This window comes from Uloborus diversus, chromosome 6 (assembly GCF_026930045.1).
Source record: "Uloborus diversus isolate 005 chromosome 6, Udiv.v.3.1, whole genome shotgun sequence".
Lineage (NCBI taxonomy): Eukaryota > Metazoa > Arthropoda > Arachnida > Araneae > Uloboridae > Uloborus > Uloborus diversus.
In genome coordinates this window covers 50,008,798-50,029,822 of record NC_072736.1, presented here as the reverse complement: position 1 = coordinate 50,029,822, position 21,025 = coordinate 50,008,798, and the positions used below count along the sequence as shown (strand labels likewise).

The 21,025-nt window shown below is 34.0% G+C and overlaps 1 protein-coding gene across 1 annotated transcript in view; it reads left to right on the top strand.

Annotated features, from left to right (window-relative positions):
* Positions 1–20,144, top strand: part of LOC129223855 (gamma-interferon-inducible lysosomal thiol reductase-like) — a 47,028-nt gene extending 26,884 nt beyond the window's left edge. Inside the window, exons 2-7 of the mRNA XM_054858216.1 lie at positions 1,401–1,721; positions 4,193–4,273; positions 6,380–6,475; positions 11,073–11,219; positions 15,600–15,668; positions 19,968–20,144. Of these exons, the coding sequence (XP_054714191.1) occupies positions 1,401–1,721; positions 4,193–4,273; positions 6,380–6,475; positions 11,073–11,219; positions 15,600–15,668; positions 19,968–20,000 (747 nt within the window). The 3' untranslated portion in view covers positions 20,001–20,144. The remainder of the gene's footprint in view (positions 1–1,400; positions 1,722–4,192; positions 4,274–6,379; positions 6,476–11,072; positions 11,220–15,599; positions 15,669–19,967) is intronic.
* Positions 20,145–21,025: the final 881 nt, after the last annotated feature.

Here is a 21,025-nt window from a genome sequence, read left to right as displayed (position 1 = left end):
CGAATTGTAATTCTTGTGTCCTGTAACCTTTTTGGAGCATGTCTGAATTGTGGATTGTTTTGAAGAAAATCTTCTTAAAATCAAGGTGTTGAAGTACAAACGCTTTAAAGAGTATATTCATTGAAAAATGTTGACAAAATTTTGTTTTTCGTTTATTACCAAATAAACATTACTCGATTAAATACTTTGGAAGGTCGGATGCATGAAAATGACCTCAAGTCACGTTATGTCGCATCACCAAGCAATGTTAAGCGCTTATCCGTGACCTAAAATTAGCAAATTAGACCAATATTTAAAACGAACATGCATGCACGCAAACTTTTAAAAGAAATATATCAAAATAAACTTAGTCGTTAATTTATGTACAAAAAATACTTCAATCTCTTTTTCTCTTTAAAATACCAAACATCATCCAACATTATTTTCAATAACACATTTTTTTTCGAAATTCGACTGTTTCCTATACATGTAGTGAAAAGTTTAAATAATCATTAAAAAACTTCATATTTTATACGTCATTCTAAGTTTTTCTTATGAGATTAAAACTTATAAGTTTGTCAATTATGATATTTTATTACAGTGATGTAAAGTTTTGGCAGACGTAAAAGTACAACTTTACCAGATTTCTCATTTTTCTTCGTTTATTCCTCCTGTTGAAAAATAATTAATTTTTTATTTTTTCTGCAATTGCTTAAAACGTTTTTTTAGCCTGCAGAGCTGTATATTCGAAATTTATACAGATAAAAATGGCTGTACGGTATTGGGGGGGGGGGGGTATGTGTGTATATTCCTATAAAAATCCATTGTACGTCGAATCTTTGCCAAATTTGGCAAGTTACTTGTAATAGAAAAGAACAACTGTAGGTCGGTTATCTAAAGTAAGGAAATAACACGTATGTCGCAAGACGGCTACCGATAGTAAAGAAAAATTACATTAATGTATTTCTGGAACCGGTTACCGATAGTACAAATCCACACTGTCACCTACCGGTTATACGTAATAGAGTGAGGACACGATATGTTTCATCTATGATAGTTATCTATAGTTAGTGAGTATATACGTGAGTATATATGTGTCATCAGGCGGCTACCTATTAGTAGGGAAATAACACTTTAGTCTATAGCTGCAATGGCGGATTTACAAGTTTGTTGATCCGTCACAATGCATTTTTGGAGCCTCCTTAGTCTATTACAAAACGATGTGAAACATTTATGAGCATTTTTGTAACTTCTATGGGGCCTCTATAGTCATAAAGGCCCACTGGCATTGCACAATTCAAAAGTACCAATAGTTGTACAGAGAAAGAAAAAATTATGATGTACCAGTAAGTTAAATGTTATGCTTTTAATACTGTACTAGGAAATGCTTTCTGCTTTTAACAAACCCCATTTTTTTGTAGCACTCAATAGCACAATATGACAATGTTTATCAACAAAGATATTATATGTACAGAATACCAAGCAATACTTATTCACCAAGAACTACTCTTAGAAGAGCTTATTTCCCGGTAACTGTTGATGAAGACCCCTTGAAGCTGGCTTCTACATCGTCTGATGGACGCTATGTTCCAAGTGCAGATGCTAAAAAAGTTAGCTTGGACGTCTATTACGAAACTGACTGTCCAGACAGCATGAGGTTTATCACCCATCAATTGTACCCGATGTTCCAGGAAATGGAAGATATCGTTGATATTAAGTTGGTGCCTTATGGTAAAGCCAGTGTATGTATTTAAACTTATTTTTTCTCTGTAATGTGTTGCTTAATCGTTTGGATTAAACCATGGGGGTTATGTTTTCACACGTCATATTTCTTTATTATAGGCTAAACGGGGGCACTTTTATGAGGATTTTTTTCAATGAATTTTTTTTTTTTGTTTAACCTTAGGAAATTTTAGATATTACGGTTATATGAAGCAGTTAAAGGAGTCAAAATTGGTATATTCAGTTGTGGCTCAGTTTATGTTTTTAACCGTTAAAATATTTTTGAGTCCAAGTCGGTGCGTAAACTTGCCTTTGACAAGGGGCACGTTTACGCATATTTGTTTTGACACCTAACGTGGTTCTGTTAGTGTCTTGAACTTAAATGTTTTACCGTCGCTAAAAAGAAGAAAATTTATTACAGTCTGAATAGTATATAAAGTTAAAACTGAAGGAGTATGGCACCATATGATTGTAAGTTATAAGATACGAATGTGTAACTTAATTAAAAAATAAATGGTAATTTTAAAAACTAAATAGCCTGAAAATGCTAAAAATGTTTGAGATAGTTTGGAGCGTAAAAAGTATCAGCGGCAGGTTTAACTAAGACACAGTAAGATCGTGCGTATAAAGATCTCGTTACGTTCAACGCGTAAACTTGCCCCGCCGCCTTGTTTGGACGTATTTTTAACGTGCATAACAATTCAAGAACATTTCAGTTCATACAACTACAAATCTCAAAAAAAGGATACAATTTTGCTAATTTTTATATTTTTGTTATTTCTTAACTAAGTATTATTTACTCACAATAAGCTTCAAAACGTCCAACACAAAATTTACTCAACTTGGTAGAAAACAGATTATTCTTTTTGCATGATAGACCGAAACTCGACTAATGCTCAAAAACTCGTGAGAATTTTGCTAGGGAGCAGCATCAATCTGTTATGACTGTTGACTCACCAGTTATAATTCGGTTTGAAAAAAGGGCCCTGCGTAAACGTGCCCTGTCTACCCTATTTGACTTCAAATGAACTAGCTAAAGACAAGGCACTCTGTCGTGCAATATTAGCATTCTACTTTTTATTTTACAAAATAAGTTGATTACATTATACACAGTTAGTGTTATAGTGTCGTGGGCAGGTAAAAGGGAGTAACTACAAAATTTTCATTCTTTTGCATTTTTGTCGTCTGTTGCATACTAGTGCTTTATTGTACACTAGTGGTACCCGCACGGCTTGCTCGTAATAAAAAAAATAAAAGGTCTTTTGGCTCTCCTGTATATTTACAAATAATGTATGGTGAATTTTCTCGCCAATTGGCTTGTACCCATGTTACGGTTCCAGTTATGATAATTTCGTATCTCGCCAATTGGCTTGTGCCCATGTTACTGTTCCATGTTATGATAATTTCGTAATTTACTCGTCTATCTTATGATATTTTTGTTCTTAAAATTCGAATAGAAAAAGAACCACATCCAATTTTCGAAAAATCGCTTCGTTGTGCACACCCCCATGCTACAAACTAACTTTGTGCCAAATTTCATGAAAATCGGCCGAACGGTCTAGGCGCTATGCGCATCACAGAGATCCAGACATCCTACAGACATCCTCCGGACAGAGAGACTTTCAGCTTTATTATTAGTAACTAGTGGTACCCGCACGGCTTTGCCCGTAATAGAAAAAAACTCAAAAGCTCTTTTGGTTCGCCTGTATATTTACAAATAATGTATGGTGAATTTTCTCGCCAGTTGGCTTGTACCCATCTTACGGTTCCACGTTATGATAATTTCGTACCTCGCCAATTGGCTTGTGCCCATGTTACGGTTCCACGTTATGATAATTTCGTAATTTACTCGTCCATCTGAAGTTAATTTTTATCTTAAAATTGGAATAGAAAAAGAACCAGATCGAATTTTCGAAAAATCGCTTCGAGGTGCATACCCCCATGCTACATACTAACTTTGTGCCAAATTTCATGAAAATCGGCCGAACGGTTTAGGCGCTATGCGCGTCACAGACATCCTACAGATATCCTACAGACATCCAGACATCCTCCGGACAGAGAGACTTTCAGCTTTATTATTAGTAAAGAAGATAAAGAAGAAAAAGCTTGCTGGGTATAAACCGTGACTTTATGCCTTTGTTAACGTGAACGAATTTTTCATTTTTGTGTACTTCTGCCTGAAAGTCTAAATGCCTAGCTTCTCAAAAGATTTTTTTTTATACAACCATCGTTCTTCCTTCCCACTTGTTATTAGACCGTAAGGTAATCATTTAATCTACCATTAAAAAAGCAGTGAATCGAGAAAAATATTTTTAATGGTTGTCTAACGCACGATATTACACAAGTTTAATTTCATTCAATATTTTTCTTTAAAAGGTACATAGCACATATTTTTTTTCTTAACCTTGATTTTGCTTCCTGCTTATTTTTACTTAACGAGTTTTTTATGCTAATGTCTTTTGTTTACCATACTTATTTTCTGTCTTTTAAGGAAAATTTCAACGAAGTAACTCGAAAATACGATTTTAGATGTCATCATGGTCCGTCGGAATGCTACGGAAACACGATACAAGTACGTTATGCTTTTTCTACTTACTGGTTCACTGGTTTTTGCGTTTTGTTTGTGCTTAATCAAAACAAAACACACTCAAGAAAACAATTTTAATTGCATTTGACATTGCGCTTGAAATGTTCAGGCCGACTAAACTTTCCCGCATCACGCCATTTTTAACTACAAAAAACCTAATTTTTTTCACTTAAAAGACGTATAATCCGTCCGAAGGGCTAATTTATTACAACTTTAGAAAATTTTTCAAAAACATGATTGAAAAACCCTCTAAGAAAGAAATGGTTCATAAATGTCTAATAAGTGCTAGAAAAAACTATTTGAAAAAGAAAGAAAAAAAAAACTAAAAAAAAAAAAAACATTGCATTAACGTATTAAATAATCTGAAATGGAAACGTTAATTTTGTAACTTTTGCCATTATTTGTCTAATCTTACCAAAAAAATGTACGTTCTTAAAAGATTTGAACCGTTCTTTTGCTGTTTAATTTCCGTTTGCCAATTTATTGATGCTGTGCAACGCTTGAATAAATTTATTTTAACACTAACGCAGTTTCATAATAATGTAAAAATAATTTTCAGTTAATAGGTAGAATGTTGTACATCTTTCGGTATAAAAGTAACAGTTTAAAACTTTTTATTAAAATAAAAATTGTTTTAGCTGTGGTGAGGGGGGGGGGAGATTGAGAAAATGGAAAATATGCTCCTATAGACAGGAGTTCTCAAACAATAAAATAAACAACAAAAGGTAAAACTAGCAGTAATTTGCTCGATTTTGTGGTGATGTGAAAATATTTTCTACATTATCATCTTTTAAAAAATTTTTTATTTATTTATTTTTTGAGTCTCTCTGAACTAGGTATTTAGTAGCAGTATCATACGTAAAACTAAAGTATCAGGCAAGCGCATTGTCACAGTTACATTTCATTATTCATAAACTTGTCAAGAACCGACTGTACCAGCCCCCTCCCCCATTAATGACACGAAAGGGAATTACACGCTACCCTTACACAACCCAGATTACCTCAACTTATTCTGCACCCCTCTTTACCTCAAGGAGCCGGACATCTAGTCCTATTGATGACCTCTGAAAAGCCAGGACTAAAAGCATTAAAATCAGGCATAAATCACCTGCCTCAGGTGGCGATCGGGGGTTGGTGCGAGATGAGCCCCCTTGTATAAAATTATAGCTTGAGCAAACGACACGGTGGTGACGTAAGCAATACTTTCTGTGAAATACACCGCCAGCTCAATCATTTCCAGCCGAGGACAGCAGTTTCGTGCTTATTAGCACTCATCATCCCGGCATAGGAAAGTGACTGAGCTGGAGGTGGAAAACCTCTTAAGGAAGCCAAGAGTGCCAAGCAAACTGGTAGCTAATATAGAATTAGCGCAGACCAGGCGAATGACCGAAGCAATGGTTCGGTTCAACTCGAATTTTAAAGGCAAGGCAGGTATATTCAGTAAGTTACCGCCCTATAGCTAGGGCTAAGGCAGAAATACACCGCCAGCCAGTCATTTTCCTATGCCGGGCTGATGAGTGCTAATAAGCACGAAACTGCAGTCCTCGGCTGGAAATGATTGAGCTGGCGGTGTATTTCACGGATTTCTGCCTTAGCCCTGGCTATAGGGCGGTAACTTACTGAAAATACTTTCTGTTTTCGCAACTTCGTTACAAGTTACCAATCACCAATGTAATCTTGGTAATTACACTGGTGTATCCCGTAAATTTTCTCTCGAAGTGTCAATTGAGAATGTGCCAAATTTGCATGAAAATGAATGTAGAGCTTATAACGGAAAATTACCAACACTTCAAAAGAATCACCAAATATAAAAGTCTAATACCCATTTCACAATGAGTTTTCCGCAGTCATAAAACGATATTCATGCAACGATTAAACGAAAAGAGGAAGATGTGTTGATGTCTTGAACTTTATGACATCGAACTTAAGTTGAGCCTTATTTTTCGGTTGGACAAGTTTTATTAAAAGAAATTGTAAATGATTTCACCGGACCGTTTTGAAAGCATAAAAGTGCGGAAGTGTTTTGGTTCTTACTTGCTTTATGGGGATAGCTTAGCTCCTGCTCATGAACTAAAGTATTTTATTTTTCAGAGCTGTGTTATTTCCATGTATCCAGAAACTAAAGATCATCTGGGCTTCATAAATTGTATGGAATCGTATCCAAGACCTTCCCACAATGGACATAAGGTTAGTGAAACATGCTGAGAGAATAAATGCATAGATATTTATGCTAATTACATGCAGGAGAGGATGAATGAAAATTTTATCAAAATATTTATTTTTTTATAACGTGCATTTAAAAAAAATTATGTCTAATTTTATGCGTATGTTATCCAGTTACAAATATATTTATGTATTTACAGCACGTATTTGAAGAAGTAAGTTTCACTTCCAGCTACAATTTACGAAGATTTTCATTAAACAGTTACAGATTTTTTCCACAAAATTAGTGTTAATAAATTATCAAAACTGTTACATCAAGATGAATGGTACACTTGAAAGGGTTTATGAAACTATATATTTTTCTCTTGGTATTCAAATCTGATATCGGATGATACTGACAAAAAATTGATATACAGTGACTCCCAAAAGTGTTCGTACACTCTGAATTTTTTTAGTAAAACTAAAATAACGCGAAACTAAATTTGAATACAAAGTCCAGTAATTTTTCACATCATTCCTAAGTCATTCTAAATACAACCCTGTAGTTTTTTTAAAATATTGACTGATCTTTTTGAAATGGGTCAAAAAACGAAAAGACAGAGATTTATGCGCCACAAAATCATTGTACACTCAAATATTTTCGAATAAACTCACGATTAAAGTTATCATAGGTCATTTTTTCATTATTTTGCGTTATGTTGACACTTAAAAGTCATTGAACTTTTAATTTTTTGTTTATTTATTACTTAATATTGTGCTTATTACTTTAAAATGGCTGGTATTCATAAAAAACCACATACACCATTTGAAATTTGGATTTTTTTTCTCATAGTAGCGGTAAACTGGTTTAAAACGTCTCTAAATTAGTTAATTTATTCCATTGTCTAGTAAAGTGCTTTATAAAGTGCTTTAAAGAAGAGAATCGGACGGAAAACAAGGTAAGAAAAGGTCAACCGGCAAAGTTGACAAAGCGTGATCGGAGATTTTACAGTTAAAAATTTTATGAAAAATACACATTTGAGTGATGTAAAAATTTCTGCCGAGTTAAATGAAAATTTTTTCATTTAATTTTCACCTAAAATTGTTCTTTAAGCTGTCTGTTTAGCTGGATTAAATGGGACCTCTTCCCGCAGAAATTTTCTTGACCGTGCGAAAACCAGAAAGCTTACGCTTTTCGTCGCAAAATCAATGATAAATAAGCTCAAAACGTTTTAGGAATTACGTCCTACTTACAGAAAAAAAGGAATTTAACATTTTTGGTTAAATTGTTGTATAATTGTAAATAGAAAAAATTAGGAACTTAATCTTTAAAACTTAATTGGACCAGTTAATCAGGACGGTGAAGGGGTTCTCGCGTGAGAGTGAATATCAGCATTAGGACTTGGTAGTTAAGAATTTTTCAATGAAATAATGATTCATACTGTTTATTTAAGTATTTTAAAAACCAATTTTAAACTCTTAGCCAAAAATTTGGTTATCGGAAACAATTTTTTTTTAAAATCAAGATAACGATAAGAAGCACACGGTTTTCAACGTATGCGTCAAGTGCCTCAAAAATTGTCCTAAAGTATAGAAAATACCCCTTCAATCTCCAGATTTGAACTTAATGTAACATATTCAGAGATGTCTGGAGGCTAGATTACAAAAACACCGACTTTGAAACGAAAATAGAGCTTGAAACAGTAAGACTCGAAGTGTGGTTGAACACTTACTCAGAAATTACGCAATATATATATATATATATATATATATATATATATATATATATATATATATATATATATATATATATATATATATATAAATAAATAAAGAAAAAATAATAATACCTATTCCCAGACGTTTAAAAGGTGTTCTTGATACTGCATGATATTCTACTAAATAATAACTTAATAAAAAGTTAGATTACTCAATAATATATAAACATTTTTTAAAGTGTACAAAGACTTTTGTGAGATAAAATTTCCAGCACTCGTTGGTTTTTGATTTTTAAAAAATTAAGTTTTAATATTTAAAAAAATGTTCATGTAGTTTTATTGGAAATTGATCATAGATCTTATAATTAAATACCGATTCTGAAGTATTAATTCTAACCAATGGATAGGGTCGTATTTCTTTGAAAGTCGTAGGTGTACGAACACTTTTGGGAGCCGCTGTAGGTAAAACCAATCTCAAATTTCATGCATGCACTTCTTTCTGTGATGATTTTTCTATATGGTTTTTGCAATTTTAAAACTAATTATATTTTGAAACGTCACGTATTTCGCCGGATTAAAGTCATAGCTGTCAATTTTGTTGGCTAAAAATGTGACTTTTCTACCATAATTAACGTGAACATTTAAAACTGTAGCTACTAATTGCAAAATATTTTGTATGTTGTTCATATTGTTTTAATTTTCATCTCTCACTCAAAACTATCAAAAGCTTTCTTCATTAAAATTTTTTTATCTGTAAAATCTTCTAATAGTTAATAGTATTGTTATGGCACACTAGATCTATTTACCGATTACTTTTTCTAAGCTGTGAATTTCCCAACTTTTCTTTCTTCTGTGACTTTCTTCTACACTAATTCAAAATACGTTTTCTGGCGTTCAGTTTTTTATAATTATTTTTTTAAAGTAATACTTACAGCTATCTCCGGCGCTGTCTTGAACAACTTCCGCCATACGTGATTCAAACTCTCAAAAGTCAAATCAAATTGGATGAAAATTTGTGAAAACTGCATGAATTACAGATGACTTTCAAAAACTGAATTCTCAAAATGCTCTGAAAAACATTATTCATGCAAATAGTTGTTTTGGATTTATTTAATTTGAAAGTAATCAGAGCAAACCAAAGCGAGAAGATCTAACAATATTTCGGGTCTTGGACGATGGCGCTTAAGCCCCTACCATTTTTACCACCAAATATTTAATTTTGAACTGTGCATTTACTCACGAGAGAGCCCTGTTTCTGTACAATATTTTAGAGTTAAAAACCGCATTTGAAACCTTAGAGCGAGTTCTTTAACAATCTCGAGTGCAGTCACTCTGTCAATTATGACTAGACTCGAATGGATATGCGTCATCGGTTTGTGATAGCAACTTGGGACATTGAACTAACGAGACTTTTACTGGTTGACCAAGCTTAGTATGGAAAACGTGTCATATGAAAACACTGTTTATGACAACCCTGTTGACAATGCTGAGGAGCAGCTGGTTTCAAGAGACGCAGAAGCTCCTTTAGAAATTCTGAGATATGCGTGGAATATTCCAGACTATTCCAAGTTCCATGCGCCAAACATGTGAAATAAGCATTGCAGCCAGTGGAAAAAAAAACTTTGAACACTTACTTCGGTTTTTTACATGTCTTTAATCAAAAGGAAGCCCCACGCCCACAGTAATTTGGAGGCTTTCTGAAAACTTTATAACGGAATACAGTGGTTAATTTACAAGTTTATGACCGGTCAGAATGCATTTTTGGGATTATTTGTGTCTATCACCGAACTATGTAAATCATTTATCATGTGCGTTATGAATATCCTTTGAGGCCACTCATGATTGTGGCATGGTAAATTTGCTACTGGCAAAATGAATAAAATTTCGCCTTTAAGGAAGTTTATTTCAATTTGACAAATCATTATTTTATGATTACTTTAAAAATACGAGTATTTTTTCGTATAGTTGTAATGCAATACAAAATTCTTCAAGTAATTTGGAGCCCCGGGCACAGACCTAGCCAGACTGTGCGATAATCAAGCCTTGGCGTTATTAAAAAAGACTTTTCACTTACGGTCTCGATTCTTTTATGGTGCTTCTGTATAGATCACCGCTTCAGGAAAGCATTTCCAACTCTGCGTAGCGTTATTATTTTGAGTTTTCAGGATGCAACCTACCCCTCTTAGGAGTTCTGTAACGTTTAACCGCGACATCCTGTATACGTGTGAGGAAGTTATCAATACAATTTGGTCATAAAGCAAAATATATTTTACTAAACAAAGCAAAAGCAGCTCTAAGCTACGAGGTACATTGGTGTAAACTAATTTTCTGCAGCAGAGGAATTGATCACATATATGACACTAAATCTCCCTGTCGTATACTAGTCAGTATTATTATTTGAAGAAGAGACAATCAGAAAAATTTCAGCCTTTTCTTTATTTTGAGAACTTGCTTCAAATCACGGACATAGTGCAATGCTACAAAATTTGAAACAATGAATGCTTAAAGGTAATTTGTATTTACATATTTTTTACATAAATTTAAAATTTGATGCAAATGATACGTACTTAAAAATTTTGTATGAGGTAGCCGTCACTGCACGTTTTATATTCGGCTGCAGGAAAGAGGTTTTGCTTTGAAGACTAAAAACTGAAATCAACAAATTAAATCTAACAAAGCATGCCTGTACATTTGTTTCTTTCCATTAGAAAATTTATTTTGTTGTATTAATTATAAAATGAAAAGATGTTTTCTCATGTGTAATCTAAACATTCCTTTCCTGGACAACATATACTCGCAACTAGAACAAATCAGTTGCGTAAAAAGGCTTATGAAATTTTCGACTCTTTTGATTTGGTTGCACATTTTTTAAAATGTTCTAAAATATCGAAGATAACAGAAGTAACTTTCTTGTTTTCTTGCAGTGTGCTCGTCGTCACAGCATGGACTGGCGAAGAATTGAGAAATGTGCAACTAGTGATGAAGGAAGTAGATTACTGCACGAAAATGCTCAATTGACTGAAAATCTCAGCCCATCTCTCTACTTTGTGCCATGGATTGTCGTTGACAAAGTAAGAACTAAGATTTGAATCATAATCTGAACTACTATTGTTGGCGCTTACCAAACTATGAAAATGTATTCTACGGTGGGAAGGTAGAGAGCTATTTGAAGGAACGCGTTTTGAATTCCATACTAATGATAGGGAAATGTTGGAATTCGTTTTTTTCTTGCTTAATTTCCAGAAAAAACCAAATAAAGCTCATACAATAAAGTTTAAGTACAATAGATGACGGAAATGCAAAATATTGAAAAATTTGCAGTTACTGCGCTTTACCTTCCCACTGGAGAATTATTTTACATACCGCGGGGTTAAATTTTACGGGGTTTTTTGAATCGGAAAGGAATGGGCCTCGACTGTTGATCCTTCTATTCTGCTTTTGAATTTATGATTTGTCTTATCTGTGTACACTGTTAAAACTACAGGTTGCATTCGGCACCTTTCAGGGGTGAAACGCTTGTTCACCAGCGGCACCCATTACGGAGCCGAAATTGCACCTCTAACTAGGGTGAAAAACAGGCACCTTTCAAAAAGTAGGCAGCCGGGGTGAAAAGAATGAACCTACGGAGAGAGAAATGGCACCCTTACTGTAGATCCTCCTCCCCCCTCCCCCGTATTGTGTGCTTTTTTGAATATAATTGTGTTTTTTTTTTCTTTTTAATAGTTTTGTTTTGATTCATGACAGTCTACGTTTTGCACACTTTTCACATTGCATGAATTCAGTACTGGAAATGATTAAAACTTGTAATTACAGCATTTGATCATATTTCAGAGTTTTCAACATAGTTAAGGAGTGCTCATTGCTTTAATTCATCTGATCATTCTCTACATCAGTGTTTCTCAACCTCTTTTGACCCACGGGTCGGTAAAAGCAAATGAAAAACATTGCGGATCTGTGAAATTTTTATCCTTTTCTTAAAAATAAATAATAATTATTATAATAACTCTCGGGGCGGTAAAAAAAAACTTGTGAAAAAACTCTGCGTACTGATAAGTTTTTTTTTTTTACAAAGTAATATTAAAAATGAATAAAACAATAAATATCTACAGACTTTATTTGGTATCAAAGAGTTGTCACAAATATATTTAAAGTTAAAGACGAGTAATTATTTCAATAATCATAGTTAAGTTAATGATTATTTGTGAGAAATAATCGCACCGAAAGTAAAATGTAGATGTACTTATGAATTATTTACATGAAGAGCCAAAAATATTCTGGGATATTAAAGTTACGGAAAAACAAAATCCTTTCTCGAACGTTAAAAATTTCAATCAAGAGTAACAATAAAATAAAATGCATATGAAATTTTTCGACAGTTGAAAAACCTAAAGAAATAAGAAATTCCTAACGCTAACGAAACATTAAACGCTAACAGGAAATGATTCAAACACTTGAACGAAAAAGAAAAAAAAAGCTAGACGGAGAGAGATTTCCTTTTTATTTTTTTGCGCTCGCTGTTGTGTAGTAATCTACAAAGCACAAGAATCATTTTTATTTAGGTTCTCACTTGTTGATTAGTGATAAATTGCGGTTATTATTTTGGTGATTAAATGTTGCTTATCGAGTACTCAAGAAAATAATGATAGATATATTTAGTAGCGTTCTGAATGATGGAAATTTCACGACAGTAACGGTCAACTGAAAATAAACAACTAACGGTACTAGGTATCGTAACGAACTACCGGTAACTGAAAAGCATTAAACGTACTTTTAACTATGTTTGAAAGCCCTAAAACCTACAAAGTGATCAAAAGCTGTACTTACTTGTTATTTTAAAGAATTATCCTAGAAAAGTTGAGATTTAATCCAATAGTGTACTTCATTCAATGTGAAAGACATTGAAGCCACGCTTAGATGCAACCTATCATTCGTCCGCCATATTGAAGTGGTTGAATGGTGAATGTATGCCGGAAGCGCATGCGCTAGCAAGTCATTTTGCGATTGCTTGCTGTTTTGGCACCCCTGTCTACGATTGTCTGCTGTTTTCGCACCCCTGCTCTACTTCCTGGCTAGTATTGCACCCTTGGGCCCCTTGCTTTCACCTTAGGGGGAATATATTCACTCGTCTGGAACCTCTGGTTGTAACAGTGTACGGTTATAAAACTATTTCAACGGTGTAGTTATTCAGTAGTACTTAATAACATTCTAAACTACTGGGCTTATACATTTTTCTTTTTAGTTTTTTTGGTTTTTACGCAGTACGGGTTTTTTGTTTTTATTTAATAATTTTTTATTGCTTGTAGATTGGATTATTTGCTAAAAATCACGTACTGGGATAAATGTAATTTTTTTCACCAAACGTGGGGTTGGCTTATGCATATTTTTTGTAAGAGTTTCAACGAATCCTATTGAATATGGTTAATAAATTGTTTGTTCTCTGCTTGTTGCCAATATTAAAGAAAATTAAGCGCTTGTTATAGGGTTTACCCATATTTGTAAGAAGAGTTCTGAGAATTTGACTTAGAGCCTCAGATTGCCTATGTTTGACTCAATAATCTAAATACAAAATAATTAGTGGTATCGTAATAAAGAAATAAAATAACTTATAATAAATATTAGATGTTGTTTTAACTTTCCAGCAGACATCGCCTCTATACTAACGTGAAAAGTCCCGCGTATTTCGTAAATGCCTTACCTCGAAGCTGATACTCCAGCGTCTAGTGCGGTTGTCATTTTTGGAATATAGTTCGAGATAATTTTTATGATTAGTCGAGTTTAGTGTTAGAATAGATGCAGTGTATATGACAGATACGCAGGGCAGTTTAAATTCTTGTTACGTTTGATTTCTTATGTTACTAAAGGAAGTTTTTGAGGATACGTGGCTCTATGGTAGAAACTTCGCTTCACTGCCGGTGGCTGCGGGTTCGAATCCCGCCGGTATCCTGGGTATTATTTCCTCTCTATGCGCTGTAAATCTTTCTTGTGACGTCTTATTTGTCTATAAAGAAGTTCAACCTTTCGAGCAATGGTACCAATCATTCCGTAGTAGTTTATTACGGATACGCCAACAACAACAAAGGAAGTTCTTGTTACATTGGAGCATCATTTAAACCTATCTCTAGTGACAATTTCTAAAAAAACGTATTATTAAAGCCAGAAATAATGAAACATATAGAAAGTCGAATACAACAGAAAATTTAATGGTTCGTGCTAATCTCTCAGATACAAACTGCAGATGTGTTGATTGCCACTGACTGTAAAAAACTTCTAATGATGCCTAAAAGTTGATCTAGGGGAGGGAAAGAATTACTAACATCGCGGATGGGTTTGTATACCCAACTGGTGTACAGCTATTAAAAATAAATTACCTCTTAGTGTATCTCTCCGATACGCTATACGCCTGCGCACTGAAAAGTTAATATTTGTTTATTTTTCTAAGTAAAGGTTTAGGAGATTAGGGCTTTTACAGAGTATACCAGTTGAACTTTACCTGAGTTACCTGTCTTATTTCATGCTAATTCAACCAATAAAATACAGTTAAGGCTGATAATGCTTTCAAGCTTGCAACTCTCCCATCACATCGGGGAGTGCTCGTTTTTAGTGGGAAATGGAACTATAATGTAGTTTGGTACTATAGGACCCTTACATTGCACTGTGCGGGGATGCACGCAGTTTTCCGTTGTTGGCTGTTAATGCCTCAGAGCTGTCACATTGAAGGGCAAATTGTGCATTTTTCGGGTTTGTCATATACTCAAGCCAGCATGGCAAAGACGTGAACTTCTCAATATTGAATCGCATGGCTAATTAAATGCTTCGGACTTTTTGGTGTTACACACACGCGCAAAATAATAAGTTATAGTATAAACAAGTATAAGAAAAGCGAAAGCTTTTAAGTTACCAGTACTATTTTAAAATTTCCTAAAACCATTGATATTGAACCCATATCTTTGTCGTAAGGCAAAATAGAAATGAACTGTTGTGATTTCTGTCTCTCTTTTTTTTTTAATCATCACGTATTAAAGCTTTTAAGTAAAGATCTTAATATAAAATGACTTATACCTTAATATGTACCCTTGATATTAAGCTTGATTTAACTTAATTGCCATTCCATACTTAAAATTTGAAGAAAAAGTAGAGACTGGTTGATTGAATCAAAGTAAGTTGTATTAAAGAATGCAAACTATTTTGTTTTTTGATATGAATGATCATTAATGCGTAAAATATTTACTTAAAATTTTTTTTAATTACGGCTATTCATTTTTTTTTTTCACACCTGAACTGACAACCAGCCAGAGCAAATATGGTTAATATTTGCATAAAAGTTTTTAAATCAAGAGCAATCTTGATTTATTTATTTTTCCCTGGAATTTTCTTATTAGATAGCAGCAAAGTGATTATGCTAAACAAAACCCCTTTTTTTGCTGTAATATATATATTTTTTTCTTTTTCAGGTGTTCACTTCTACCACACATCGTTCAGCACTTCGAGATTTGAAAACTGTAGTATGCAATGCTTACCGGGTAAGTTGAATGTTATCTTTCGTCGTACAATTGGCAAAGGAAAAAAAATTACTAAGCATTATGGGAACTAAACAACAATATAAAAATGCAAATTTCGTGATGTTTAAAAAATTAATCTCATAAAAAGTAACCCTCCACGGTATCCTTTACCTTATTTGAAATGAATTGCAACGCGAAGTGCAACAAAGAGTGTGCAACTAACGGTTGCAGAAATAGAGGTCAGATAAGTTGCTCCTTAAAGGGCAATGTCGAGAAAAATTAAATACAAGCGAAATGCGAATTGAACACATATTTCACTTAGTTCACAGCGCTACCTATCAGGAAAAATGTTAACTATGTTAATAAACATTTACATGATTCTAGTCAGGGGCATGCACATAAATTTTGGGGCCCGTTAGAAATTACTTTTACGGGCCCCCCCTTCATATTGTTTACCCCTACGTCTCTCTATATATATTTCAGTCTTGATATATATTCAGGTGCCTCTTCTCCCTCCGCCCCTTGTGCATGCCCCTGATTCTAGTCAGAAAATGGTAACTTCTGTAGATCAAGGTTTAAAAATTTGATGTTCGTTTTTAAAATCTTTTCTGTGTGGCACATCAAAAATTACTTTTAATGCTTTAAAATGATAGTTATTAATACTAAAATGGCAAACATTGAGACGTATTGATATTTACTGCAATATTTTCTTAAAAATTTAATTTGAGAAATGTTTTTCTCTTAATGGTCATTAAGTTCATGCGGGACAGAGTGAATTAATTTGTACTTCCTTTATTAATTAGATCTTTCCCAATAAAAATATTATTGTGAAGGAGTAGTTGGTTTCAGTGCATTATATGACAAAAAAAGCATGAAATATTTTTACCTGGTTTTCTTATACGAATACGTGCGTAAAAGAGGAATTTCGACACATTTTTTTTTCTTTTATTTACAGTGCTGTTAAAAAAAAAAGCATCACCCTCGCATTTTCACAACAATGGGATTATGTGAGAAGTTTTGGTCGACCGGTTAACGATGAACCGGTGAAATACTGCAAAACTTAAGAAACAAACATTGAACATCAGAAATCCGATAATTGTTTACGTAGATCGAGACTGTTTCCGGGCAAAGGCAAACTGCTGACCCCATGCTCATTTTTCCATTTCTGAACCTGCGTGTGACTTTAGAGAAAAAGAAATTACTAAACCACATGTCAATTTAAGTCTAATGGCAGGATAAAGGTTTTTAAATTGTTACTTACCAGTTTTGTCCTGTGGCACGGAGCAGAATCATCCTGGAAAACGACGTTTGGAACTGAAGTAAAGTGATCCCGGATAGTAGGAAGCAATTTCTTCTCCAAAATACCAATATATACGCCTGAGCGTTTACTGTTCCTTGCACAAAACGAAGCCCACCAACTCTTTGATGAGAAATACATCCCCCCAAATCGTCTGGAATACGCGATGCTTGACTTGGGTTGATTCTATTCGGGATGATATTCCTCATCTTTGCGGCGCGGGTGATCCAATTTGTTTTACCACAACTGTACGAGTACACCTGATTGTTGAACCTGCGTCACTCGACACAACTTTAATTTTCAAGGTAGACCATGCGGCGCAGGATAATGCAGGAATTATGTCAATATATTTAGTAGGCGGATTAGTTAACTTTTTAATGGCTGGATTCAATTACTTGGTGGATTTTTTTCATTTTAGTGGAATATTTAGTCTTGCTTAATGGCGTACTTGATTAAAAAATTAAAAATCTAATTTTAAATTTCAGCAACAGTGTTTTCGGCAACGTTTGGCAAGCCGATAAGCATTTTGTTTTGAAAAGTTTGCTGAACAGGTTGAAAACATACCAAGTGTTCCATGTTATAATTCTTCATAATATAATATAGAACTCTTGATGCTATGAAATAAAACTGGTGAGTCCTGATACATTCAGAGATTTTATTTTTGTGCTTCAAATTTGCATTACTTTCACTAAAATGATTTGTTGTAAGTCTCTTTTGACTCGTTTCGAAGTTGAATTAAGTGCCAAAATAATTTTTAACCAAGGGCTTCAACGGGAATCCAAAATGCACGAGTAAAAACAGTTTTACTTCAGTGAGGGACAAACAGTTTTACTTCAGTTCATCTGTAAATAGTTATGGGCTGCATTGTCCAAAGTATTTCGACTATCAACTCGTGCTGAAAATCATTGCATCAGGAAAAACATTCTAACAAGAGTAGTTTTCAGTCTCGGGCACAAAAAGGAAGGTGGTTATAAATTTGGGCTGTCTGTACATATGTGTGTGTGTGTTTTTGTGGCGTTATAGTGCATAAACGGATGAATCGATTTTGATATTTCCTTTTTTGTTTGAAAGGTTACTTAAGTCTTCTCTGCAAGATCTTCTCCTCTTCCTAGGGCTATCAAATTTATTACTTTAAAACCGTGAAACCGGTCTTTCGCAATTTCGGTAGTTAAAACTTACTTCCACGTTTAAAATACTAGTACCAATCAAAATAACAAACGTTTCTTCATTTCGTTGAATTTTTTGAAATTATCAAGTTATACACAGATCTCTAATTATAACCTTTTCCCAGCAGATTTTAAATACAATGTTAAGGTTTTGTTCGCGCGATTGGCTACGATTTCATTGTTGACTATAGAATAAAGAAATATACACAGAGAGGTCCCGTCTATGGTAAAAGGAGATAAAATTGAAGCTGGAATTATGGGATACAGCGGTGCAATGATGGGCGGGGTTATGATAATGTCGCGAAGCGTTGGTTCAATAACATGATAGCTTCGCGATAATAGTTTTTACCAATCTCACAAAGGGATCATATAAAGTACCTGGCGGATTGGTTTCATTTTGATTCATGTTTTAATGCAATTTCGAAAACGTGCTTCATAAACTTGCTACGATATCTAAGTTTAAATTAACAACCAATTGAGATTCAGTAATGGAATTTTGAATCAAGATGTTTCTCAAGAAGCTAAGGATCTTGGGATACTGCGGTGCTAATTCCGGCTTCAATTTCTTAGTATTGTGGGGCCTCTCTTCGTAATTTCTTTACTCTATGTTGTTGGCTGACAATGAAAGATAGCTCATTGATTTGAAACTTATCTATTGCCAGTATCCATTTGTTTAGAAGTAAATCACGTGCATTTCGTTTTAATAAACAGGAGAGAAACTAAAAACATTTTCAATTTTCGCTCTTTATTCTGCTTTGGCGACAAGCAAATTTTAGCATTTGTGATTATCATTTCCTTTCCACGCTTCCCATGTTAACAAGGAAAAATTCAATTGTATTTAAATTTTAAGTTTCCAGAAGCGCGGGGTTCTTTATAATATGAGGTTGTAAATCAGTTCGAAGTTTTTTCAAATTCTAAATGTAACATTAGTTCTTGTAAACTAATGTTTTTCTATTTTTTTTAATTGCTTGACATAGCATGTTAAAATGATGAACATATATCATCTTAAATATATATTTCCACTAAGATAAACTTGCTTAAAATCTTTTCCTGTAGACAAAGACAAGACAGCATAAAAATAAAATGCGACAAGCCTCTATATGTTTAAACAAGCCACAGTGAATGTCTGCATTCTTTCTACTTCTTTGTACAAAGCGAAGAATGCATTATATTCATGATGATATTCCATTGAAATATGAATCAATTTTCAAGAACCTTTTCGTCTACAAACCTAAAATTACCCATGACATTCCAGCAAAAGGCAGAGTCAAAATCTTGACTTGGTTATTTAGAGCATTCAATACTCGCCAACGGGTGCACCGATCTCAGATGAAGTTCGGATTCTCCACCATTTATTTATTTTTCGTTGTTATCAATGTGCATCAGAGTTCGATGTAGTCCTCATTTTTGTGATGTTTGTATATGCATTCATCTGCGAACATTTTAATTTTTCAGTTACAATCGAAGGCTCAAAGGGTGCTTTAGTAGTTTTCGGTGCGGAATCAATGTCAATTTCAAGTCGTTTTTCATACCAATATATTTTATCCAAACTATTTCTCAATATATCCTAGTTTCACGCAATTTGGCACGTTTTTACGAAGCACTCATCCCACACCATTTCTATTATTTCTTTGTTCAAGATAAAAGAACTTGAATAATTGTAAAAACTTCTTTTAGATTTCAATAGTAATTTTTTTGTTGTCCTGTAGATATTAAAAGCATGTATTTAATAGATTTACGGTTATTTTTGTGCGATGTCGATATTTTGTTTTCAAAATATAAGCTGATCTGAATGCAGATCCCTTTGATACTGAATCTGTTAATTTTGTTTAACTAAATACTTTCGTTATTTTTCAGGGCTCCCATCCCAAGTGCAGTAATAAGTACTGAATGAAACGAAGGAGCCAGATTTCTGCTGAATATATCATTGAGCATTATGTACAAAAGAACATTGAGTGTTCTCATTAAAATGTTCATTTCTGAAGAGTTTAAGGAAATTTTTGTAAGACGAAGTGAATAAAGAAAACTATTGTACTTAGTTTCTTTGCTTGTTTGTGCTTAGTGTTTTCTTCATTGATGCATCAGAAAAAAGAAGTTTTTGTCTAAAATGAGGAATTGAGCCTTAAGGGAGCAACGCAAGAACTTTGTTGGTTCTAAAAAAGTTTTATTGTTCATTGGTTGTACTGCCCTGAAAAAAAGAAAAACGAAATTTAATTGAATTCTACATTTGCACTAGATACAGTTGAAGTATGGATTTAGGAATAATGAGTGGTGGCTCGATCGATAAGACGCTTGATTTTTGCAACCGGAGTGTGGCGTTTTCGACGCCAGTCGGTCAAATATTCTGTGCTCACTAAAGCATTGGTTTCCTAGGAGCGAATCGCCGACCTTCGGCGTCGCTTATCGCCGAGCGGAAAAGTTGATTCTTCTGCGCATGCGCACCCGAGCGAAATCGCCGTTTTGAGTGGCCACGCCGGAATCACTTGACTTTGATTTCAGCGTCACGCCGAGTAACGACGCCAAAGCTCGGCTTTCGCTTCTAGGAAACCAGGACTTTACTGACTGGTGCACGCCAAATCAGTCGTGATCACAAAGGCTCCGTAAGTTCTTACTCCAAATCAGTACCTCTGGGGTTACTGGATCAGGGGCTGCTCGGATCCTGGTTAGATCAGAAAACAAAGCTGTCTTTAAGATTCCATTCGTTTGTAAAAAACACGTGTTGGTACGGAGTAGTACTGTGTAGTGTAGCAGAAAAAATGCACTCAAAAACTTTCATAAGCAAAATTTTGTTAAGGGGCTTCTTTCTAAGTAAATGAGCACCAACTTCAAAATTTCAAATTACCAATAATTGTCATGTGTTCTGTAATAAGCTTTTAAAATGTGCCAAAATATCTTATTTTTCTGTGCGTTTTCAC